The sequence below is a fragment of the Petaurus breviceps genome, unplaced genomic scaffold (genome assembly GCF_028583685.1).
Source record: "Petaurus breviceps papuanus isolate PSGF00001 unplaced genomic scaffold, PetGlider_PUasm1.0 90504, whole genome shotgun sequence".
Classification (NCBI taxonomy): Eukaryota; Metazoa; Chordata; class Mammalia; order Diprotodontia; family Petauridae; genus Petaurus; species Petaurus breviceps.
This window is the reverse complement of record NW_027187266.1, coordinates 499,789-525,780: the sequence shown is the minus strand read 5'-3', so window position 1 is coordinate 525,780 and position 25,992 is coordinate 499,789. Positions and strand designations below refer to the sequence as shown.

General features: G+C 36.7%; 1 protein-coding gene across 4 annotated transcripts in view; it reads left to right on the top strand.

The window, feature by feature from the left end:
* The window catches only part of GPCPD1 (glycerophosphocholine phosphodiesterase 1), a 91,863-nt gene that overhangs the window by 58,254 nt on the left and 7,617 nt on the right, over nucleotides 1-25,992 (top strand). For 3 of the 4 annotated variants that reach the window (XM_069062775.1, XM_069062771.1, XM_069062772.1), the window contains exons 15-20: nucleotides 680-741; nucleotides 4,412-4,477; nucleotides 5,486-5,622; nucleotides 7,353-7,488; nucleotides 7,707-7,867; nucleotides 8,766-10,470. In XM_069062775.1, the coding sequence (XP_068918876.1) occupies nucleotides 680-741; nucleotides 4,412-4,477; nucleotides 5,486-5,622; nucleotides 7,353-7,488; nucleotides 7,707-7,867; nucleotides 8,766-8,931 (728 nt within the window). In that variant the 3' untranslated portion in view covers nucleotides 8,932-10,470. Of the gene's footprint in view, nucleotides 1-679; nucleotides 742-4,411; nucleotides 4,478-5,485; nucleotides 5,623-7,352; nucleotides 7,489-7,706; nucleotides 7,868-8,765; nucleotides 10,471-25,992 lie in introns of those variants that run through there. The other variant, XM_069062773.1, reaches the window with a different exon arrangement.

Here is a 25,992-nt window from a genome sequence, read left to right as displayed (position 1 = left end):
AATAGTTTCCAGGTTACCCTGAAAATAGCTTGTTTGTACATAGCTATTTACATGTTGTCTCCCCCATTAGGTTGTGGGTTCATCAAGAGCAGAGACTGTCTTCATATTCCAAATAATTTCAACAGTTCTTGTCTCAGGAGATACTTATAAGTGTTTATTGACTAATTCCACTTAAAATATATTAAACTACTGAATTTCTTCTAAAAATAGCTATAGAAGTTATGTCACAGAAAATACAGGTATTCATTGAGTCACACTAAATACAGGTAGTCATTGAGTCACACTATTAGTCCTGGTGTAATGATCTCGTATATAAACATTCCTCATTTGATAGGTGAGGTAACTTAAGATTCAAGTGTCTTAGCTCTCTATTCCTAGCACAAAGCTACACGGTTAGTGATAGAAATGGGACTAGAATCTGGGTTTCCTCACTCTCGGGCCAGTATTCTTTTTTTATGACATCACATTGTGTCTTCATATATAATTGGGTATTTGTCAGGCATTAGAATCTATTTTTCAAAAATATTTTACAAAATAAGGCCTAGGGCTAGGTGACTATATGTGGTTTTTAAAGGTGAAGCTGTAAGGTAAATATATTTGTGAATGAAATGTATTGTGTTAAAGTATCTATAGAAAAAAGACTCTTATTCATTGATACATTTATAAATTTAATTTTCAGCATCTTTAACTGGGGAAGAAAATTATATCTCTGAAAATCAGCCATTCCCTTCTCTCCAGATGGTAAGTACTTTGCAAAACCTTTGTTTATAAAAGAATAGCCTTCAAATTTTTATGTTGAATAAATCTTTAGTTGATGTAAAGATAATAACTTTTATATGGTTTTATTTTAATTATATTACTTTAAAATATATATATATATATATATATATATATATATATATATATATATATATATATGCCTTTGGTTTTATATTAATCATATGAAAGTAAATAAATTTAAGCACTAAGCAAGTTCTTGAGTAAGGGACCTTGTTTAATTTTATAATCTCCAAAATGTAGTGATCAGCGCACTGGAGCTACTTTAGAAATATTTGTTGAATTATTGTTAAAAATAGGTGTAGTTTTTTAAATGTGCCATTGCTGAGAAGACAACTCAGCACAAATCTGTATTTTCTCTGCATGTAATTTACAGATCTGTTTATCATTATGACCCTACCAACTACTAACTTATGGATATCTCAAACTGGATATCCCATAAGCATCTCAAACTCAACATGTCCAAAACAAAATTTATTATTATTATCCATTAGACTGTGGGCTCCTTAACAGGGACTGTCTTTTGCTTATCTTTGTATGCCTAGTGCTTAGCACAGTACCAGCACATAGTAAGTGCTTAATAAGTGTTTATTGACTTTTCCTCAAACCCTTCCCTCTTCCCAACTTTCTGTTACTAGCACCACCATCCTCCCAGTCACCTAGGCCTGAAACTTTGATGCCACCCTTGATTCCTTACTCTCACTCAATCCATATAACTAATCTGTTGCCAGATCTTATCTTTTCTACGTCCACAACATCCCTGCTATATGTTTCCTTTTCTACTCAGCCATTCCCCTAGTTCAGGCCCTCATCACCTCTTGTTCTTAATTGATCTCCTTGACTCCTTTTCCTCCTCATTTTAATCCATTTTCCACTTAGCTGCCAAAGTGATTCTTCAAAAACATAAATTGGACAACATGAAACCTTACAGCCTCCCAATCAGTAAAATTGAGAAGTTCCTATGACCTTCAGGATCTGATATACATTTATCTCTCTAACATTTACAGATATTCACAACCTGGACCCTTTTTCACTTTCCAGTTTCTCATACTTTACTTTTCTCCATGCACTCTACAGCCCAATTTCGAAAATTGACTTACTTGATATTCTTTGCGCATAACACTCCATCTATTGCTATGCTTTTTACCCTGGTTGTCTCCCATATCTGTAATGCTGCCATTCCTCTCTTCTGCTTTTTAGTTTCCCTAGCTTCTGTCAAGGTTTAGCTCAAATCCCAACTTTTTCAGGAGGCTTTTCCTAGTTCCTTTCAGGTATCTACTATCTTCCATTTAAGAATTTCCTTCCATCTACTCTGGATAGATATTGTTTGTATTTTGTTATTTGCATGTCATCTCCCTCATTAGATTATGAATTTCCTAAAGGCAGAGACTTTTTTTTTTGCATTTCTTTTTAAAGATCTGCATTTAACACACTGTAAAGCACATAGTGTTTAATAAATTATTTTTGACCGACTGGATCTATTTCAAACATGTACCATTACTTAGGAATTACAATTATTATATCTCTTGATTAATTTTTGAGTTATCTTTATACACACACACATCCTCATATGGATTAAATGAAATAGCATGCAAAATGCTTTGAACAACTCTAATCCCTCTTCAACATGACAGCCCTTTCATTATTTAGCTATTATATCAACTCAGATCTTCTCTTCTTAGGGTAAACATCTCTGTTTTAGTCAGTGTGGCCTCATGTGGCGTGTTTCCAGGGTTCTTTGCCTTCCAGGTTGCCCATTATGGAAAATATATATGGGTACTGGTTTTCAATTTCGACTAACAAATTTAGTCATCAAATTCTATTTAATTTATATTCTCTATATATGTATGCACATACGTGTGTGTGTGTATACATTTACATACATACAACCAAAGAGACTTGGAATCCTGAGTATTAACAATGGTAAGGCAGAGGTTTTTTAATTAAAAAAAATTTTTTTAATTGTAGTAATAATAAAGGGCAATTGCTGAAGTGAATTGGCAATAAGGCCCAGGGGTTGGCATAGAGGAGTATAATTGGGCTAGTGGGTACAATATTCCTGAGTTATTAGAGAGAAATACAAGGCAGGTATGAATAGTTTTGGGTTTTGGTTAACTGAGCTCAGTGTAGTTAAATGATAACAAAAATGGTAGTGAATATTTTTTTGTGGAGATTGTAGCTGACTTTCTTAAGTGGCCTTGATGCCACTTTTAAAATCTTTTTGCTTAATTCAGTTTAGTACAGCAAATATTAAGTATCTGTTAAGTACAAGGTATTGTGCTGGATGTTCATGATAATAACAATCATAGCTAGGATTTATATAGTGCTTTAAGGTTTTTGAAGTGCCTTTCATGAACTAGTGCTTGCCTTCTAAGAGCATACAATCAACGGGGGAGATGTAACAGAGGCGGCTGAGTAGCACAGTGGATAGAATGGATTAGAACACTGGGACTGGAGTCAAGAAGCCCTTATTTCAAATCTAGCCTCAGACACTTACTAGCTGTATGATCCTGGGAAAATTACTTAAACTTCTTTTTGCCTCAGTTTCTTCAACTATAAAATAAGGATAGTAATAGGACCTCTGCCTCCCAGGGTTGTTGTGGGGATCAAATTAGTTAATATTTGTAAAGTGCTTAGCACAGTGCCTGGTACATAATGTACTAGGTGTTTAATAAATATTTATTCCTCTTCCCCACCCCCCTTTCCTTTTTCCCCTAACATGCGTGAACTAAATATATACAAAATAATTTCAAGAGGGAGGATTAACTAACATCTGGGATGGTAGGAAGGAATCACATTAAAAAAAGGTTATCTGAGGTGCATTTTGAAAAGAACTAAGATTCTAAGAGGTAGAGGTAAGTAGAGAACATAAAGTTCTGCACAAAGTCCTTGCTCCTCTTTTGTTGAGGAAGGAGGTAACATAGTGAGTAGAATGAATAGGTGCTGTGGAGAATATGATGAAGAATCAGTTAAGGAGAACTAAAAGGAGTGCCAGATAGCAATAAGGGTCCAATTGATGTTAAAATATGAATTTATAATTTACCTGTTAACCAAAGTTTGACTTTCCCCATTAGTACTTAGTAGCTTCTGAGAGGGAGAGAGAAGGTTGAATGGGTGTTGAGAATAACTCAGTATTTGAATTGGGTTAGACGTGACTGGTGATTGGGCAAGGGTGCAAAGGGTTATAGGTCTATGCTAGCCAGAATAATTGATCTGTTACCAGTTACAACCATTAGACAGCTAGGTGGCACAGTGGTAGAGCATCAAACCCAGAGTCAGGAAGATCTGAGTTCAAAACCAGCCTTAGACACCTACAAACTGTGTGACAGTAGGCAATATGCTGTCTTCCTCAGTTTCATCATCTGTACAATGGAAATCATAGGACCTACACCCAAGTTTTTTTTTGTGAGGATAAATGAGTTATTTTATAATTAGCTCTTTGCAAACCTTAAAGGCTTACGTTGATATTTGCTATAATTATATAAACCTAGTAAAAATTGTACTTGCTAAAACACAAAATTTTAAATAATGCTTTATATTTCTTCCTATTCTTTCTTACAGATTGCTTTTGGTAATAATTATTTTCCTCTTCTTTATCCTATACTCCCTCTTTTAAAAAAAAAAATCCTGTTAGGTTTTAGAGGCTTTGTCAGAGGATGTTGGATTTAACATTGAAGTAAAATGGATTTGCCAACAAAGAGTAAGTAATTTTATACCTTGTGTAATCTTTTGGTTATATTTGGAAAATTTTAAATTACTAATTTTACAAGTAGAGTTAAATTTTTATTTTAGTATACATAAAACCTATTGAACCTCTTTATCAATGTGCACATTAATATATTGGTATATTAATAACTGTACCTAAAAATGACAAATTTACTTACCTTTGTAGCATAATATCATATTAGTGTTAATATCAAGGATGTCCCTAAATAAGATTTATGTTCAGTTCTTCTCCAGTTCCTTCACTGTAGTTTGACCAAAGCTAGATAACACCTTATCTCTTAAACCCTACTTTGCTTCTAATCAAAATTTGCCTCTCCTATTTTACAAGAACTTTGCTTTTATAGTAAGTTGCAGAGCTTGGCAATGAATCACTAAAAGATAATTAATTCCCTCCCATATTACAAAATGCCCTTATTCACTTTAGTGAGTAGAAGATCAGATATCATGATATCCAAAGAGAAAGATAAACAAGGAGATGTTTTGCTCAGTGTAGCCACTTGGGAATCCTCAAACATCAGTTGGTTATTTGACCTGTATATGTAGGGTTGACAGTGGTTATCTTAACTCGGTATTTCTAGAGTGAATGATTTTTCAGACTTTTTTGTGTGGGTGTACTTTTTAAAAGATGATACATTTTCAGCACAATTCAGTGCACCCTAAGTTCCTGAAAATGTTTTCAGTATTTCAAATTACTTTAGATAACATTATATGAATACTTGGTATATTTAAATGAGTTAAATATCAAATGATATCTAATGTGGGTATTTTTTATAAATGGGTTACCAGAAATGATCAGAGTTGTTCTGTGTTGTTAAATTTTTTTTAACTTAACCTTTAAAAAATGTAACTTGTCATTTTAAAAAATGATTACAGGTTTTTGTTATAAAATTATTTTTATATAACACTTTATTTTTTTTTCTGTGAAAATGATTGAACTATTAGGAAATTTAATTGTTCTAATTCAACATACTTTTTCATGTAGGATGGAATATGGGATGGCAACTTGTCAGTATTTTTTGACATGAACGTGTTCTTGGATATTGTTTTAAAGACTGTTTTAGAAAAGTCTGGAAACAGAAGAATTATATTTTCTTCATTTGACGCAGATGTCTGCACAATGTGAGTAACATAATTCTCTCTTTTGGTTTGTTTGTTTTGCTTTTGGAGGGGGGAAGGCAGGGCAGTTGGGAATAAGTGACTTGCCCAAGGCCACACGGCTAGTAAGTGTTAAGTGTCTGAGGCTGGATTTGAATTCAGGTCCTCCTGACTCCAGGGCTGGTACTGAATTCACTGTGCCATGTAGCCACCCCAAGTAATATAACTCTTACATCATAATTTTAACCACAGTTTATTTCGGGGACGGAGCTAAACACCTTTGTATCTGGTCTTCTTTCTCTGTTCCTCCACTTTGCTTTGGGGAAGTAAACACAAATGGAAATAAATGAAAGGGAGGAGGAATGAAGAATGGATAAGTGGAATTAAAATCACCAGAAAAAGACAGTGTAGTTCTTCTCTTTATTTCTTAGTATCCTTATCAATAACAATCCAAATATAAGCCATATTTGCCACCTGTGTTCCCCTCTTCTTCACCCATGCCTCCAAGAAAATACCTGACTTGAACAAAACCTTAGTGTTGCCTAATAGTAGTACTATTTTTCATATATACCTAAATATGCTCCCTTTTAAAAAAGAAATTTCATTTTGGGAATGTGGCTACAGCAGGATTAGAATGTCTGAAGATCACAGTGAGGAAAAGAGTGGGTTTAGGAAGAATGAGGTGAGGAGACATGTAAGACATAAGACAGAATATTATGATCAGAGCATGTCAACATTCAAGAATATGAAAGTACTATAGTTAATAATGGTGAGATCTAAGATATGACCACTTCCGGGGGGGGGGGGGCAGCTGAGATTGAGTAAAGTTATATTCCTGAGGTCAAAGTGTTCAAAGGGACATTAGTATATATATATATTGAGGACTTGAAGTATAGGACAATGGTAGGGGTAAAAAGGAAGACTATGAGCCATTTACTAAACTGCTTAATAAAGGAAAGAAGAGGAGTGATCCTCAGGCTTGTAGATCACTTGAGCAAAGATTTGGATAGAATGAGGTTGGGTTAGGTTCTTTAGAAATCTGTTAAAGGCAATAAGTTCACTTTTAAAATACTGAATGAAGTCGGTCTCAAATTCTGAAATTTTCCTTTGTGATCATAACATACTTTTCCTTCTCTTCCCAATGAAAATTCTACCTTCTACAGGAAGCCTTCCTCAGCCCCTTTTAATTAGGGTCTCCGCTCTGTTAATTATGTCCTATTTTGTGTATGACTTACTTTATATATATGTTGGTTTGCATGTTATCTCCCCCATTAGATTGTAAGCTCCTTGAGAGCACAGACTTTCTTTTGCCTTTTTTTATGTCCCCAGAATGTAGCATAGTGCCTGGCATATACCACGTGCTTCACAAATGTTTATTGATTGATTGATGATGTACCTTCTTGTCCTGTCACTTGTCCATGCCCTTACCCATATAGCCACTCAGTAGGCTAGAAGGCTAGAAGGCTTCCTCAGTTCTTGATGTTAAGTGGATACCATGATCAAAGTTTGGAGACAGTGGTATAGGGAATTACTTGGAGAATGGAGAGACTAAAAGCAAGGTAAACAAATTGATAGACTATTAAAATAGTCCAGGTAAGAGAGAGGAGATGCAGGCAATATGTATGAGTAGAGAGAGGGACCAATGCAAAAGATGCTGTCTTGCAACTTGAAGATATTTTCGTGTACCCTCTTTGTTCTCTTATTTTCCAATCAAGATGTCTTACTATTTGACAAATATTAAATATCTGTTACAGGATTCGACATAAGCAAAACAAATACCCTGTTTTGTTTTTGACTCAAGGAAAAACTAATGCTTATCCTGAACTCATGGATCTAAGATCTAGGACAACTTCCATTGCAATGAGCTTTGCACAGTTTGAAAATTTGCTGGTGAGTTATGATTCATTTTTAGGAAAACTGAAAGAGAAAAAAATATAAATTAAAATAATCCCAATTTAATTTAACTCTGACTGGAAAGTAGTTGCGTGAATGTAATTGGGATTTATATTATACATTTTAAGTAAAGAAAATTACCCATGAAGATTTAAAAGTATAATGGGTGGTTATATTTAATATTTCTTATTATTAACCAGAGATTTTCTTTCTAGGGAATAAATGCACATAGTGAAGAGCTTCTTAGGAACCCATCATATGTCGAGGAAGCAAAATCTAAGGGTTTAGTGATATTTTGTTGGGGTGAAGATACTAATGATCCTGAAAACAGAAGGAAGCTGAGAGAATTAGGTGTTCATGGCCTAATCTATGACAGGTATTAAATGTTTTGTGAAAAATTTCCTTGTAACTTAGTACTAATTTTACATGTAAAAAGTATATTAAAAAGTACAATTAAATATGTTTTATTCTAAAGTATATGAAATCTCTTTTAGTATATATATTGAGGACTTCAATTCTACCATAGCTAAGATAAAATATTCTACCTGTGAAGAGAAAGAGTTGTCTAATCAATTCAAGTTTAAATATGAATTGGGGATGATATTATTTAACTGCTATTTATATTTACTATATATGTATATTCACATATACATATATAGACATGTGTACGTACATACATACACCCGTGCGTATACATATATGTGTTTGTCTATGAGTTTGGATTCTACTGATTTAAAGTCCAGAACTGTTTCCAGTATTTCAGTCAATGAAGGATAAATGAAATTAAGAGAGGAAAAGTTTAATAAACTAGTGGAAAGTCAGCAGTGTTTGAGATGCCAAAAAGGCTACTTGAGAAGAATAAAGTTATTGGTAACTTCAAAAAAACTTTTGCAGGATATACTTACTATTTTCAGAAACTATTTCTCCCCTCAGGTGATATTAACTTTCAGGTTTGTTAACATAACTATCATGAAGTTTATAAGAAATTGATAAGTATTGGTAAAGTTTAGAATTTCTGCAACACAATGGAATTTAATCTGTTCTTTGACTAGTTGCTACTGAGTATATTTTAATTTGAATTTATTAAAGGGACCATAAGTATCCTAAGTTTTTAGAAATATAGATATACTCTTCCTTCAAGAAAATGGAATTTTTAAATTTTTGGAAACATTTTATCTATAATTGAGCTTACTAAAAGTTATTAAATCTTATAAATTCTATGCAGATCATGAAATCATAATGGTTTTATTTGTGTTTGTTTTTTACCTTCATAGGATATATGATTCGATGCCCGAACAGCCAAATATATTCCAGGTAGAGCAGCTGGAACGTCTAAAGAGAGAATTACCAGAGCTCAAGAGTTGCCCATGCCCCACTGTTAGCCATTTTGCTCATACACCCAATTCGTGTGTATGTAGGTCACACAAGCCTGCCAAATAGTATAGCTGACTTAAAGAATGCTTAATCCTTTATTATGCAGAGGCCTTTTAGGGTCATATACTGCTACTTGGGATATGTAGTTTTCATCATTCAGCACTGCTTATGCCTTTTGGTTTTCTCAGTCTAAATGAAGCAATAACTTAAGTATTTTACTATTTCACTACAGTTCTTGCTAGAATTTCAAATACTCTTGGCCAGGTATAATTACTAAAGAGTTTCCACCTGTAAAAAAAAAAATTAAGTGGTTAGTAAACCTCAGAAAACAACATTCAAATTTTAAGCATTTTTAGATTAAAAGAATAGCACTTTGATCTGTAAAGATAACATGTAGTATTGACATATTTGTTAATAACCTTTCATTTGATAAGCTCTAAAATCATTAGCACTGGAGAAAAATGACTATGCATAATTATACCTGACCATGATAAAAATAAGTACCTCAAATGCATGCAATTTGCACTGGTGGTTCCAACTGTACAAATATTTGTGCCATCTGTGTATATTTCTTAATGTGGACTATCATGCACATAAGCCATTTTTATTCAGTATGAACCTTGAGGCTGCTGCCATTTTCCCACTCTGCCAGATATATGCCTGTGTAAAAAGCCTCGGGGTAAAAAAGTGAATTTGTATAACACCTCCAAAAGTTGTCTTGTATCAACTTGTCAGATTTTAAATGCAGCAGATAATTTGATATCTAAAATATGAATGAGTCATTGAAGACATTTCTGCAGCTTTAAAAAAAATATTGCACATATCTTAAGTGAAACAGATCATATGTATAAATTCTACTGATTGCATGCTTCAGGTTTTAAGCATGAAATTATACATGTTTACCATAAGTCCTTGCATCCTGTGGTGCTAGGTAAGTGTGAGAAGGTGATAAGGACTAAAATAAAAATTTTTTGTTGCCGAAAAATAAGCCTATTTGTAGGCAATTTAAATTTTGCTTACCATTTAAAGTGTGTCTTACTACTATAAACAGTTCTTAATTCATGTGAATTTGCATTACTCAAATTCAGCTGTCATTCAGTGGGGCTCAGGAGCCTCATGCAGCAGCAGGGGCAGTGGGTGGGTGACAGTAGCAGCTGCCTGGCCAGAGGTTCTCCGTTCCAGGCAGTGAAGCCCATGAGGCTGCAGGGCCCCAGGTAATGGGCCATGTGGAACCTCCCCTTCCCCCAAGGGGAAGGGGAGATCCACTTATGTAAGTCAAGAACTGGCTATACCTATTACATGCCATCAGCTACTGTGTGTGTGTGTGTGTATGTATGTGTATGTGTGCATTAGAAGTTGCCTCCAAATTAAATAATAAATGTCCTGAAATCTCAGCTCTGTATTAATTGGTTAATATAAATCATGTGTATAATTTATTCATAAATGTCATGTATAAGCTTAAATATGTATGCATGTTCTTAGCTTGATACTTTTAAGGATTTTTTCATTGGTAGGAAATTGTTAAGACACAACTGTAACTTATGAATCAAGTGTTATTCTATGATAAATGACAGATTTATTTCATTATAAAATATTTCAAGAAGATATTGTTTTCATAGATTCTGTTTCATGGAACTTCTATGAAAGCAAGTTGAAAATCTGAGTATCTATCTCTGAAAGACATGACTTACCTTGCATGTAGTTATTTCCTCTGTATTATTTGATGTCCAAGGTTTATTTGTTCATAAGCATATATTGACTGCAATTAAGATTCAGTTAAAATTCAGAAAAAAAAAACCTAAAACCAAATCATAAAAGAACAACTTGTTTTCATTATAAAACCTAAACATTCTATTTTCACTTATTAGCATTTTATGATTGAAAGTACTTTAGACAATTTAATTTTCTGTAAAGGGATGGTACTAGGTAGCATTTTAAAGTTAACTTGTACTTAGGGAAAATTTTAGTCAGGAAAAAATTACATGATTTTTTTAAACGTAACATATAATTACCATACCATAATTTAGCTCAGGATTTTGGGTGGACGGATGCTTTTACTTTCTGCCAGGCATGCAAAGAAATTCCAAAACAGTCTTTGTCCTCAAGGAGCTCACATTCTGATGGGGGAAGACAACAAACAAATAACTGTGAACATAGGACATATTTTCAGCATCAATAAAAGGTAATCTCAGAGTTAAGGCACTAGCATCTGTGGAGACCAGCTTCAAACACTTCCTTAAAAAGGTGAAATTTGAGTAGAGTCCTGAAGGAATCCAGGAGGCAGAGGTGAAGAAGGAGAACATTTTAGGCACGGAAGACAGCCAGTGAGGAAACATGGAATAAGGCAGTGGAACAGTGTTTGATAGGAACATCAAGAAAGCCAGGGTAGTTGACTCACAGAGCATGTGGAGGAAGAGAATAGCACATTTATATAGCACAAATTTATTTCACTTGATACTCATAACAGTCCTATGAAGTAGGTGCTGTTATTATCCTGGAACGTTTTGAAGTTGAGGAAACTGAGGCGGACAGATTAGATGATTTGCTCAGCTTCATAGAGCTAATAAAAGTGTCTTAAGTGCAGATTTGAACTCAGATCTTCCTACCTTCAGGCCCCAAGCTGCTTCTACTTTAACAGCTGCTTCTCATAGAAGGGTAAAGTTTAAGAAGACTGGAAAGATAGGAAGAAGCCATGTTGTGAAATGTTTGAATGCTAAATATAAGCATTTTAATATTTCATTTTGGAAACAATGGGGTTCTGGAAATTGAATAGAGTGACCAGTACTTTAGGAAAATCACTTTGGCAGTTGATGAATTGTAGTGAGAGGAGACTCAAGGCAGAGAGTCTAACCAGAAAGCTAGTTATGATCCAGTTATGAGATAGTAAAGGTTTAGACCAAGGTTGCAATTGTGTGAGCGGAGAGGAAATGTATACGAGAGATATGATGGTAGAAACAAGACCTGACAACACATTGAATATGTGTTGTGGGAATGAGGAATTAAGGATGACACATTTCAAACCTGAGAGAATGGTGGGGGACAGTAATAAAGTTAGGAAAAGGGGAGGATTTGGGGGTAAATATGAGTTCTGTTTTGGTTGTGTTCCATTTGTAACTTGTGTGATTCTTTGATTCCACCATGAATCTTAAGTTGCTATGGGAAATTCTAGGTGAAAAGGAAAGGAAATTTAAATTGAAAGGAAATTAGAGAAAGAAAGGAGTTTGGAAGCATACCATAGAGTAATTTTGCATTTATTCAGAGGTGAGTAAGTAGAATTAAAATCATTGCTACCAATTTTTTTTTTTTTAAGTGATAGGAGGACCCCTTTCTAACACCAAATCCAAGATGTCCTATGGGGTATATTCATTTGTACTTTCCATTTCCCAGTCTATCAACAAGCATTTATTAAGTATCTCCTGTATGCCAGGTACTGTGCTAGGCACTTGGCCTCCAGTGAGTTTTGTTCTATGCAGGGAGACAGCATCATTAAATTCTAACTCAGACACTTAATAGCTGTGTCACCCTAGGCAAATCCATCCTTCAGTTCCCTCATCTATAAAATGAGGGAGTTGGACTCAATGGCTTCTAAGATCTATTCCAACTTAAAATTTTATAATCCTGTATACATATATATATATCAGAATATATGAAATTATACAAGCTTAAGATTTTAGGAGGAAGGCCCTAGCAATTGTGAGTAGCCTCCTTTTCAGGTGGTGTTTAAGTTCACCTTAGAAGGAAACTGGGGATTAGTACAAGTGAAATACTTTGAGTATGAAGACAGCCATTGGATAGGCACAGACACTAGAGAGAAGTGTCATGTTTGAGGAACAATAAGAGGATCCTTTTGCCTGAATTGTAGAGTTCATAAAAGGGAGTAATTTGAATAGCAGGATAAAGTGGGAGAAGATTGTGAAGAGCTTTGGATGCCAAGTGGATTTATATTTTAATCCTATTCTTTTATTAAGTGCCTACCTACAATGTGCCAGACATTGTGCTAAGTGCTGGGGATACCAAACTGGCAAGACAGTCTCTGCCCTCAAGAAGCTTGCAGTCTAACAAGGGAGACAACATGCAAACAAATATATACAAAGCAAGCAGTATACAAGACAAAATAGGAAATACTAAAAGAGGGAAAGTGCTAGAATTGAGGGGTTAGGGTAGACTTCATATAGAAGGTGGGATTTTAGTTGGGACTTAAAGGAAACCAGAGAGGTCAGTATTTGGAGCATAGGAAGGAGAGCATTCCAGGCATGAGAGACAGAAAAAATACCCAGAGCTGAGAGATGGAGTGTCTGGAACAGCTAGGAGGCCAGTGTCATTGGATCAAAGAGTATCTATCTGTCTGTCTATCTATCTATCTATCTATAATGTTGGGGATTGAAGATGTAAGAGCACTTAAAAGGTAGAAGGGGGCTAGATTATGAAGGGCTTTGTTTTTGGAGGCAATAGGTAGTCACTGCAGTTTGAGTCGGGGGGGGACATTACATGGTTGTACTTGAATTTTAGGAAAATCACTAGTGACTTAATGGAGAGTGGATTGGAATAGGGAGAAACTTGAAATAGGGAAACTAAGAGGTTACTGTAGTGATCTAGGTGAGAGGGGGCTAAGGTGGCTGTATGCATGGAAAGAAGATGTATATGAGAGTTACTGTACAGGTAGAAATAAGGTTTATTAATTGAATGGATATGTGGGATGATGTTGAGGACTTGATGCCACCAAGGCTGTGACCCAGAGTTACTAGAAGCATAGTAATTTCCTTGATAGTAATAAGGAATTTTGGAAGTTGATTAAGCTTGAGGGTGGAGGGAAGGATAAGCTCCATGATTTCATAATGTTAGATGTAGATAGTAACCTTTCCTTGCCTTCATGAATTGCTGTGGTTGAACAATTTCATCACATATTTGTGCACCAACTTTTTAGTGATGAAAACCCTCTCAGAATTTATCCAGCTTGGTTCTCAAATAAGAATGTCATTGCTGAGTTCATATAGGAACCTTTTCACTTTGTAGGGCTAGAAGTTGTTTTCCAGTGGCATAGGCATCAAGAATGGCGGGAGATCAATACCACGAAGAAGCATCAAAATGAGACTTTAGGAATGAAATCCACACCAAGTGCCCTCTTAAATACCAAAATTTAACTTGGTCTGGAAAGTTAACTTTTGAATTAGTTTGCTTTTTTTTTTTTTGAAGATTTTTCTATTTTCTTAAATTTTTAATTTGATATGGACAGATTTGGGTTAAATACTGGAATTTTTCTTTTTGGAGTGAAAAGATAGAAATTTGAAAATAATAAGCCTCTCTAGCTCTGGAACTAAAGGACTAATATAATTTTGAAAATAGATTTAATACATTGATATCCTTATTTTGCATTGTTTAAAAATAATGTGAAGATTTTCCTTGTGTAAATTTTGCCGATCTATTGTCACTGACTTATCCACACTTCCTTACCACCTTTCCTCCACACCCCATTCCACAAAGCCCTACCTACCTTTCTAACCTGGTTTTCTAATTCTCTGCTACAGAAAATTTCTATTCCAACAAGCTTATTTTCTAATTCTTCTCCAAAAAGTTCCCAAGTGCCTTCTTATCTGTTTTCCCCTGCTTTTAATAGTCTGCTGTGTTGTGGTAGGTACACCAGACCAGGAAAATGGTGATGAGAACTGTTAGGGATGTGTTGATTCAGGCTGGTCAGGTTTGATGTTCAAACAAAAAAAGGCAATCCTGTGTCATTCTGCAGTTAATAAAAAGAGGTTTGCTTAGCCATAGCATAGAAAGCATATTCATCAAGGATATTTCAGCACTTGGGTAGCACAACCCCTTTTATCACCATATGGAAATATTATCTATTTAGCAGAGCAAGATGTGGTGATTAGCAGTCTCTTGAGGCATCCACCAAACCATAAGGGGCCTAAATCCAAGTAGGTCTTTTATGCCCTTAGAGGAGCATCAGTATGACCAGAGAGAATCAGAAAGCTGCATCAGGCCTAGCTGACTCCTTTGCCCAATGTCAGTTAAGTGTCAGAGAGAACTTTGCAACTTTTCAATAAAAAACTTGCATGTTGTGGAGGGACCTGGGAGAGGGGGGAACTCCTAGGGAATGATCCTATCATAGATCAACCCCATGTTGGCAAAGTCTTAAGGCTTTTCCAGAGGACTTTCCATTTAAATGCTTTTAGGGCTTTTGCTGAACAATACTCAGATAAAACAATTTTTTTAAAATTAAGGCAAAAACAATACATACAGAACAAAAATAAATTTCACAAGCTTCCTTAAAGGAGCCACAATTAAAAAAAAAAATACAAGAGAACAAAATCCAGAAATGCTAGACTCCTATTTGCAGAGGACACAGTCTCAGAAAAATGGTTCATGTGGTGGATGATACCTGGTCTTTGCAGTTTGCACTGTGTCTCCAGATGCAAGGCAGTGATGTGATCAGCAACAGTACAAGGAACATCAGGTATACCGCTGATGACACCTCCATCACAGGTCAACAGTTCTGTGTAAGGGTCAAGTCAACAAGTTTCTGTGTGCTAGGTAGAGCGATAACAGGTAAACTAGGCACCAACAAGGCATGTACGTCCTCTCACATGTATACGTAGAGTAAGTTGGAAAGGCACTAGTACTAAGGGGAGTCAGGAAAAACCACTTAGAGGAGGCGGGAGGCAGAGAGAAAGAGGAAGAGCAAGGTCAGTCCAAAAGGTCGAGGGGTCACGGGGTCACAGAGTACACGGAGGGAGGGAGGGAGGGACGGGGTTCTAAAAGCCAACTTGAATTTCATCTTTTATCCTGGAGCCACCGGCATTTATGAATGGGCAGAGTGGAGGAGGATGAGATAACTTGATTAGATCAGAGGTTTTTCATAGCCAAGTGGAGGATGGACTGGAGTGGGAAGACAGACCAACCAGAAGACTTGCAATAGCCTGGGTGTTAAGCCTCTTCCAAAGTGGTGGTAGCGACAGCGTCAAGAGGAGGGAATGGGAGCACATATATGAGAGATGTGAAGACAGAAATGACAGAACTGAGCAGCTGATGGATATGGGTCAGGGAAAGAGTAGAGTCAAGGACAACACCTAAGTTTGTCAACTTGGGTGACTGGTGATGCTTTCCATAGTGGAGAAGTTAGAAAGAGGGCAAAGTTTTTGAGGAAAGATGACGAAATCAGATTTACACATCATGATGTCTATGAGATACCCAGTTTGAGAAATCCAACTGGCAGTAAAGATGTGATACTAGATGGTAGAAGATAGGTTGGGACTGGATAAATCCAAGAATCATCAGCACAGAGATGATAATTCCAGAACTGAAGAGATCAAGTAAAATAGAGAACACAAGTCAGAGCCTTGGGGGACACTCGGGGTTAATACTTGTGTCCTGAATGCAAGTCCAGGAAAGGAAAATGAGTAGTCCAACGGAGAAGGCCAGGAGAAAAGTATCACTAAAAAGAGAAAACATAAAGGGAAATAAGGAATTGACAGTATAAAAAAAAGTTGCTGAGAGGTCGACAGAGAACAAGGATTAGGAGAAAGTGGTGAGATTTAGCAATTCAGAGATCATTGTTAACTTTGGAGAGGGCTATTTCAGTTGAATAATGAGGTTAGAAATCAGACTGCAGAAAGTTAGGAATGGAAATGGGAGCACTGACTAGTTGGCCTCAAGCTTAGCCATGAAAGGGAGGGGACAGGGTTTACCCTGGCAAGAAGGGCCACCTCATGTGAGATGGGGATGAAGGATATACCAGGGGAAGACATCTGAGTAAGGTGAGGTGTGAGGATGGGAGAGAAAAAGAAGCTCCCAGTGAATAACATTTTTTTTTTTTTATGTGAGGTAAGACTTTTAGTTGAGAGGGTAGGAGAATGTGGTTCCTTAGACTGGGTTAAGGGAAATGAGTAGGTTGAGGAACTGAGAAGTTAGGATATTTGAAGGAATATCACAATTTATGTTGATAAGGCAAGAGTTGGAGAGGAGAGAAAAAACTGTGAGATAAGTACAGAACCAGTGTCCTAGAGATGGATAAATAATTGTTACCAGAATCTGGATTGGGTGATGAATATGGATTATCTGTAGTAAAATGACTAAGGTCACACAACCTTTTCCAGGAGCTAAGATGATATTGAGGCACTTCTAATGCTACAAACCATCCAGTGTTCCTTAGCTCATACACCTAAACTTACTCCTCCATGCAAGACATGACAAGGGGGATGGTACTGGATATTTACTCCCTTAGGGGCTTTGGCAAAAAGGTTGGCGCCTTCTTCCACAAGGGCTAAAAAGGGACTCTTCCCTTACCTTAGTCAAAGGATTCAGAATTGCCATGAAGTCATCTGGTGTACCTCTTCTGGGTAAATACAGTCACCATAATTATATAGTGACAATTTCACCTTCCCCATGCTCTTAGAAAGCAAGAGACCTCCCAACAATAGCACCCCAAGACCATCTCAGAAGAAAGAAAGCTTGCCAGTTGAACATATGAGCTATTATTTCTCCAGGCATGTGAAGCCCTTAAAGGCAACAAAGATCTTGATATCCGGGGGTATTTCCCTGGGAAGGTATAAAGAAGGAGCAGAAAGGGCCAGCTGGGGGTTCTGTCCAAAAGCAATCTATTTTTACCAGAATCTTATCTGAATCAAAAACTGCTGGACTGGGGGGAGAATCCTCCTTCCTAATTCCTTCTGCTTATGTCCAATTTTTCCTTTATGTATAGTAGTACATCTTATTTATACATAGTTGTTTGCATGTTGTCTCACCATTAAATTATAAGTTTTTCTTTGTATTCCCAGTGCTTAGCACAGTGCCTGAATATGGTAGACATTTTAATAATTGCTTACTGCCTTCCTAGGGTAGAAATGATTTCCCACAGACATGACTTCTCAGAAATTGAATACTATTTGGGCAGTGAGGTGCATGTGATTTCATCTGTTAATTAACAAGGGCAGAATTCTCTCCCTGAGATGAGGTAAGAGGACCATTTTATGATGGCTCTTTAATCTGATCACAATCTGTTGTCATTGCACTTCTTTCTCTGCCTTGCAACCCAAATGCTCTTCTTTGTCTTCATCATGCTCTCCAATCACTCAACCCCTCACTTTTTTGCTAGGTCATCACCCTATGCAGTAGCTATACTTTCTTCCCTTCTCCATCTTGATCCTTTGGTGAAGCCATTCAACTCTGCATTGTCCTGTAGAGTCCTTTGCCCTTAATTCTTGCTTGGCCAAATCTCAGCTTTGGTTTACTACCACTTTCCATTGCTTTTTCTCTTATTCTCATGCTGAACGAAGCTGGAAAAAATCATGAAACTATGCTAATTAGGTCCATTATAAATTTATGCTATGTAATTTCAAGTGGACCCTCAGTGTGGCAAAGCAGTCCTTTTAACCTCCCTAATTGACTCAGTATTCACCTCACTATAGAGTTTTTTCCAAACCTTTTCGTTCATCCTCCAATCTCCAGTAGCATCTTTGTCTCACCCTGTCATCTCAGAACTTTGCATTATATTTCCCTGAAAAAAATTGAACCCATTTGCCAAGAGCTATCTCTTTTTCCCAACTCCTCATCTTAGATCACTCAGTTTGGCCACTATCTCTTTCGTTACAAGACAAACCTTTCAACTTACACAAGGGAACCTATTCCATCCCATTTTCTCCAGAAAACTATGCCCTCTATCATCCCTACTCTCAATAATTTTCATTTTCTCCTATTTATTGTTTGTTTACCTGTGACTTACTAACACACTCATGTCTCTCTGAAAGACCCTCTAACATATCTTTCCTCCGTTCTGTGGCTAAACTTGAGAAGGTACCATAGGTGCCTCCCCAACCTTTTTTTACCTTTTTTTTTAAACCTCCATACAATTAGTCTTCAGAGCTCAACATTCAACAAATAATGCTCTTTTTAAAATTCAGCACTCCAAACCTCTATTTTCTCTTATTTAAAAAATATTTTTATTCCCAGCTCCAAATTCTCTCTTTTCCTCCACCCCTTCCCCACTCATGAGAAGGCAAGAAATGCAATATACATTATACATATGAAGTCATGCAAAACATTTCCAAAAAATAAAGAAAATAATGTACTTCAATTTGCACTCAGAATCCATTGAGTCTCTCTCTGGAAGTGAAGAGTATTTTTCATCATGATTCTTTTGAAAAATATTGTGGATCATATTGCTTACAATAGCTAAATTTCATTGATTATTATTACAATATTGCTGTTACTGTTTACTACATTCTTCTAGCTCTGCTCATTTTACTTTGCATCAGTTCATATAAATCTTTCCAGGTTTTGGGAGAAACCACCGCCTTCATCATTTCTTATGTCACAATAGTATTTCATTACAATCATGAACCACAATAATGCTCTTTCCAAAGTTACCAGTGATCTCTGAATTTCCAAGTCCAATGGCCTTTTTCTTACTCCTTCTCCTTCTTAATCTACCTGCAGACTTTAACAACTGCTTCCTTTTTTATACTCTTTTCTCTAAATTTTCATAATACTACTCTCTCCTGGTTCTCTTCCTGTCTATCTGACTACTTCTCAGCCTTCTTTATTGGATCTCCTAGATCATGTCCAGTAACAGTATCCTCCAGGGTTCTCTCCTAGGCCCATTTTTCTTCTCCCTTCATTCTATTGCCTCTGTTTACTTGGTGACCTCATAAACTCCCATGAATTAAATTATCATCTCTATGCTGATGATTCTCACATCTGCTTATCCAGCCCTAGCCTATCTCCTAACCTCTAGACTTTCATCTCCTGCTTATTGGTCATTTTGAACAATATGTCTCATTTATTTAACTCATATTTAATTCAACATGTCCAAAGCTAAACTCATTTTTTTCCCTCGAGGTCACTACCATCCTCCCAGTCACCAAGATTCACAACCAATATATTATCTTCTACTTTTCACTCTTTCTCATCCCTCCCATATCCATGAATTACCAAGTCTTCTTGATTTTACTTTCATAACATCTTTTGTGTTATGTCCCCTTCTCTCCTCTTATGGTGCCACTACCTTGGTTCATGTACTTATCACCTCATGTTAGACTACATCAATAGCATTCTGATTGTTCTTGCCTCAGGTCTCTTCATTCCAGTACATCCTCCAGTCAGCTATCAGACTGATCTTCCTAAAGTTCAGGTCTGACTATGTCACTCATCTCTCGCATTAAATGAACTCCAATAGCTCTCTTTCACCTCCAGGATCAAATACATAAAACCCTCTGTTTGGCATTCAAAGCCCTTTATAACCTGTGCTCCTTTACCTTTCCAGTATTCTTACACCTTACTTATCTTCATGTACTCCTCAGTCCAATAACACTAGCCTCCTTGTTCCTCAAGCAAGATGCTCTGTCTTTAAACTATATGTTTTCACTGACCTCTTGCCTGGAATTCTCTCCCTCCTTGCTCCTGGCTTCAAGTTTCAGCTAAATTCCCACCTTCTTTAAGAAGCATTTCCCAATCTTCTTTATTGTAACTATTTTCTCTGTTTATCTCCAGTTTATTTTTTATCTTGTTTATACATGGCTGTTTTCATGTTATGTCTCAATAGACTGTGAGCTGGAAAGTAGAGACTTTCTTTTTGTCTTTTAAAAACTTTTTTTTTTTACCATCATTTTGTACAATGTCTGGCTCATAATAGAGCTTAATAAATGTTTGTTGACTTGGCTTATGTGACATTTTATTTAAGATTTTCAAGATGTCTCACATGTATGATCTCATTAGGACCTCACAATAACTCTGGGAGGTAGGTGGATAATACTGGATTTGGAGTCTGGAAGACCCAAGTTCAAATCCAGCCTCAGACATAATTACAATCTGCTTTAATTTCTTCATCTGTGAAATGTGGATGATAATAGTAAACTACCTTTCAGAGTTATTAGGCAAAAAACAACAGCAACAACAATAGCTAACATTTACATAGCACCTACTGTGTGCCAGACATTGTACTAAATGCTTTACAAATCAATTATTCCATTTGATACATACAACAACCTTGGGAGTAGGTGCAGGTGTGTGTGTAGGTGTGTGTGTGTGTGTGTGTGTTTGTGTATAAAATAGCTTTTGACAAAGATATGGAGTGGCTTTCCATTTCCTTTCCCCGCTCATTTTACAGATGAAGAAAATAAGGTAAAGAGAGGTTTCCCAGGGGCACACAGCTGTTAAGTGTCTCAGGGTGGGTCTGGATTCAGGGCTTTCTGACTTCAGGTCCAGTGTCACCTCGCTGTTCTGATAAAATGAGAAAATATTTTTAAAGCTCCTAACAAATCTTAAAGCACCATATGAGTGCTTTAAGTCAAAACCCCTATTACTATTGTAGCTTCTGTGGAAGGTCTTTCCACTTCTGCCCTATTAGCTCCTAGTGCCTTACTTTCAAGGGTTACCTATTCTGTATTTACCTTGTATTACTGATGTATGTATGTATGTATATTGTATTACACATTGTGCATAGATGTGTGTGATACATATATTTATATCTATATTAACACACACCTATATATGCATATATATTTAAGAAGTGACTGAGAGTAAATGAGTGTCTAGGACTTCCCCATATAAGCTTCTTGAAGGACTATTTTTGCTTTTTCTTTGTATTTCCAGCACTTAACAGTGTCTGGGACATAGTGCTCAATAAATGCCTTTTGATTTTGTATTGATTAATTGATCCTCTTTTTCAGGTGGACTGATGAAATGGTTTCATTGAAAGTACTGAGTACCCTTTGTTTAGTTATTTCAATAATTTCTAACTCTTTACAACCCCTTTAGGATTTTCTTGGCAAAGATACTGGAGTGGTTTTCTTCTCCAGATCATTTTTATAGATGAGGAAACTGAGGCAAACAGGATTAAGTAATTCGCCCAGGGTCACACAGCAAGTAAATGTCTGAGAATGGATTTGAACTTGTCTTCCTAACTCCAGGTCTGGCACTCTTATCTACTGTGCCACCTACCTGCCCTTACTGAATACCCTTTGTTGTTGCTGTTGTTCAGTTGTTTCAGTCATGTCTGACTTTTCATAACTCCATTTTGGGGTTTTCTTGACAAAGATGCTGGAGTTTTTTTTGCCATTTTCTTCTCCAGTTCATTTTTATGAATGAGAAACTGAAGCAAGCAGGGTTAAGTGATTTGCCTGGGGTCACACAGCTAGTAAGTATCCAAGATCAGATTTGAACCCATGAAGATGAGTCTTGCTGACTTCAGACCCAGAACTCTATTGACTGTGCCACCAAACTGTCCCAGTGAGTACCCTACAAATGCCAGGTATTGGAAATAAAACTAGAAAGGAAGAATTGAAGAACTCAAAGCAATCTTAGGTTATTTCTTCAACCTTAGTAGGTTATTTCTCTGTTACATGCAAAATCGTTGTTTTGCCCTTCATAGTTTCACCTGCAAAAATCAATCATAATTGGACAGGGAAACAATATAAGAATGGAAGCCAAATCTCTCATAGGAAATGCTGATCTGTAGTCACTAAATGAACAACTTTAGAGCTAAAAGTGATGATTAATGAACCAAGTCTTACAAGAAATTTACAAAATCTACATTAGGAAGAGGGATTCTATCATAATTCATAGAAACATTCACTCAAGTTCCTCTTTGTGCATGGTAAAAAAAAGGTGAGCTAGTTGGACTTCAAGAAAAGTATTACTTTTCTCTCCTGTCAGAAGAAGCATAGGATATGAGACCTTTGAGGTCCGAGACTGAGGAGACTATCATGGATACTCTTTGAAGCTCCAAGATAATGAAGACTCAAAAATCAAAATATAGCATAGAAGATTCCCCCTCTCCCTACCACCTATGGCAGATGGACTTCATGCTTCTCATTTTTCTCTGTATAGTATGCAATATTGATTTTATTGTCTGAAAGGCAAATGTTATTGTTCAATGGAAGCAGTGCTAGAAAACTGAGCGTCACTCAGCCTATAAATTTGTCTTTGTAGAAGAAAGGCTGGAGTTAGCTCTTTTAAGGCCAATGGCTTCATACATCTTTAATAATTGTTCTTTACAGCATGTTTAAGGAAACCCATCCCCCTACAGAGACAAAGGTCAGGGTGGTAGTCAGAGAGAAAGTCACCCTTGAAGGGAAGAGTTGGGAAAATGGGCTTCTGTCCATATGAAAGTGGGGGGCAACCAAGAGGCAGTAATCACTTGTACTGCTTACAACCCTTCATTTTCTGTCCCACAAACCACCAGACAAGTACATTTGCACCTGGTTACTTTTGGTCTGATTCGCTGGGCCTGTTTCTGCTTTTGGCAGTTATAAAGATGTGAATCAATAAAATATTATTTCTAATTACAAACCCCTATGCTGTTCTCAGAAGTTATGACTATTTCTCTCCCTATCACCTTTCTCTTTTCTCAGTAGCAGTATTTTTATATGGCACTTTTAGGTTTGCAAAACATTTGACAAATATTTTATGACCACAGCAACTGTTGGAGGCAGATGCTATAACTATCTCCATTGTACAGGTTAGAAAGCGGACAGACGTTAAGTAAATTCTCTAGGATCACACAGCTAGTGTCTGAGGCCACGTCTGAATCATATCCTCCTCTTCCCTATACACTTCTGTCAGTGGCATTTAATCTCTAAGCACATGCATGCATGGGCTTGCGTACACACACACACACACACATTATTGTTCATCTTTTGTTCATGGTATTGGGGTCAAGGTTTGCTATGTTTGTGGCTGATCAGTCTAATAGGAGCTTGGAAGATTCTACCATAGATTGGGCACAATAGTCCATCTGAACATTTGGGATGGAGATATTTTTAGATTTGCACATTTCATGTTTCCTTTGTGCCACTGTGATTCTGCTTTGCTCTTAGAGCACAGCACTTTCTTTGATGCAGGCATACCACACTGGGCACAAATCAGTATTTACTAATGACTATAAAGTCTTAGAGAATGAGTTTTTTTTTAAAACAAGTGGCAAAGCAGAAAGCAAACAGAGTCTTAATAAACAAGAACTGGTAAAGTTTTGTCTCGCCCTAGAAAAAGAACAAACATTCAAGAGGAAGGGGCAAAGGATGGAAATACAGGATTTGTTGGGTTCTATCTCTGTAGCACTGTGGGTATAGAACTCTGTATTGCTCTGTCTGCCTTGAACTCAACCCTGATAACATAGTTCTACTATCAGTGTCAGTATCTTCTTGATCTTCATAGCATAATACATGATGCCACATGGGCAGGGAGGCTATGGAAATAGTCACAACCCCTTTAGTCCTTGAGCCAGAGTACACTGGTCATTTCTGTCCTTATGCAAAGGCATCCATCTCTGGTGTCTATTCTAATACCTTGAGCAAGAGGATGCTATAGGCAGCTATGTGGAACAGTGGATTAGAGTGCTGGGCCTGGAGTTGGGAAGAATCATCTTCCTGAGTCCAAATCTGGCCTCAGACACTAGTTGTGTGACCCTGAGCAAGTCACTTAACCCTGTTTGCCTCAGTTTCTTCATCTGTGAATTGAGTTGGAGAAGGAAATGGCAAACCACTCCAGTATCTTTGCCCAGAAAATCCCAAATGAGGTCACAAGGATTTGGACATGACTGAAAATGACTGAACAGCAACAAAAATGACAACATTGAAGTGGGTAGGAGGGGATGACTTGTGGAAGTGAAGAGAAAAGGATGATCTTTACTTTTCTGTTAGTGGCAATTTATATAGGCTATTCAACCCGTGGTCTAAATGGATCTGGATCCTCACAGAGTTGGGTTCAAATGATGGCAATTTTCAATAGTAATTTACATTTCTGGCAAGATTTTTGCTGCCACCCATTTAGAAAACTGGGGACTTCTAAAGTTAACTCAGGTATTCAGCCATTTAATATGCTAACAGATCCTGACAAGAAAGAGCAGTGAGGAATCTAAAATATTTATTTGCTGAAAAAATGAATAGTTAAACAACAATAACAACACAATTTAAACCTACATCTGCAATGATGAGGAGTCTTATTACTCTTCTATGTCTGCCCCTTCCCCTCCCTTGAGTATTTTGGGTTCATAGCCCTCCCAAACTCTGAAAATGAAGACATGAAACCATGTTCCTCTTGGCAGTAGGAGCTGAGGTTAGTGTTTAGATCATATAGCTTTGGAATCTCTAAAAACTGCTCCAGCAAGTATCTGTAGCCCATCTCTTTTGTTTTGAATCACTACTACTTCCAGGTAGCATCTGATATGTGTGACCTTGGGCAAGTCACTTAATCCCAACTGTCCTCAAAAAAAAATAATTGATCTGATTATCTGTGTGACCTTCAGCAAGTCACTTCACTTCTTTCTGCCTCAGTTTCTTCAACTGCAAAATGAAAGAATTGTACCAGATGATTCCTAAGGTCCCTTCCAAATTCTGCATTAATGATATAAGGAACCAAAACCACAGTGATCAAATCACAGAGGTTCTAGTCTTTCACCCAAGCTCCAGTCTCATATGAGTAATTTATATGACATTTCAAACTGCCTGACTAAGCTAGGCATCATATACTCAAATTCCAAAAAATTGTCCCTAGGAAATGACCCTCAGCTCTTCCCTCTTCTTTAACCCCTAGTTGACAGTTATCAAATCTTGTTAATATCTGTTCACTTCTTTACATTCACATAGCTAGTACAGCAATTCAGGCCCTCATCAATATTTGCCTGTACTATTTCAATTACTTTCTAACTAGTTTCCTTGCATCAGATCACTCTTTCCTTCATTCCATCCTCTGCATAGCTGCAAAAGTGATATTCTTAAAGCACAAGTCAGACTGCTACTCCCCAGACTAAGAAGTCCAAGGATTTGCCTATATATTAAAATAAAAATTCCTCTGGCATTAAAAGCCTTCTAGAATCTGACACCATCCTTCCTTTCCAGCTTTCTTATACATCATTTTCTTTCATGTGCTCTACATTACAGTCAAAATAGGCTACTTGTTGTTCCTCACATGTGACATTGCATTTATCATCTCCTTGCTTTTGCATAGGCTAACCTCAGTGTCTAGGATACACTTCTTCCTCACCTCCATCTCCTGGAACCTTTTGTTGTTAATTCTAGAAACATTTTCTAAGACCTTATTATATGTAGGGCACTCTACTATGTGCTGGGTATACAAAGACAAAAGAAAAGGAAGCAGTCCCTGCCCTTGGGGAGCTTATATTCTATTGTG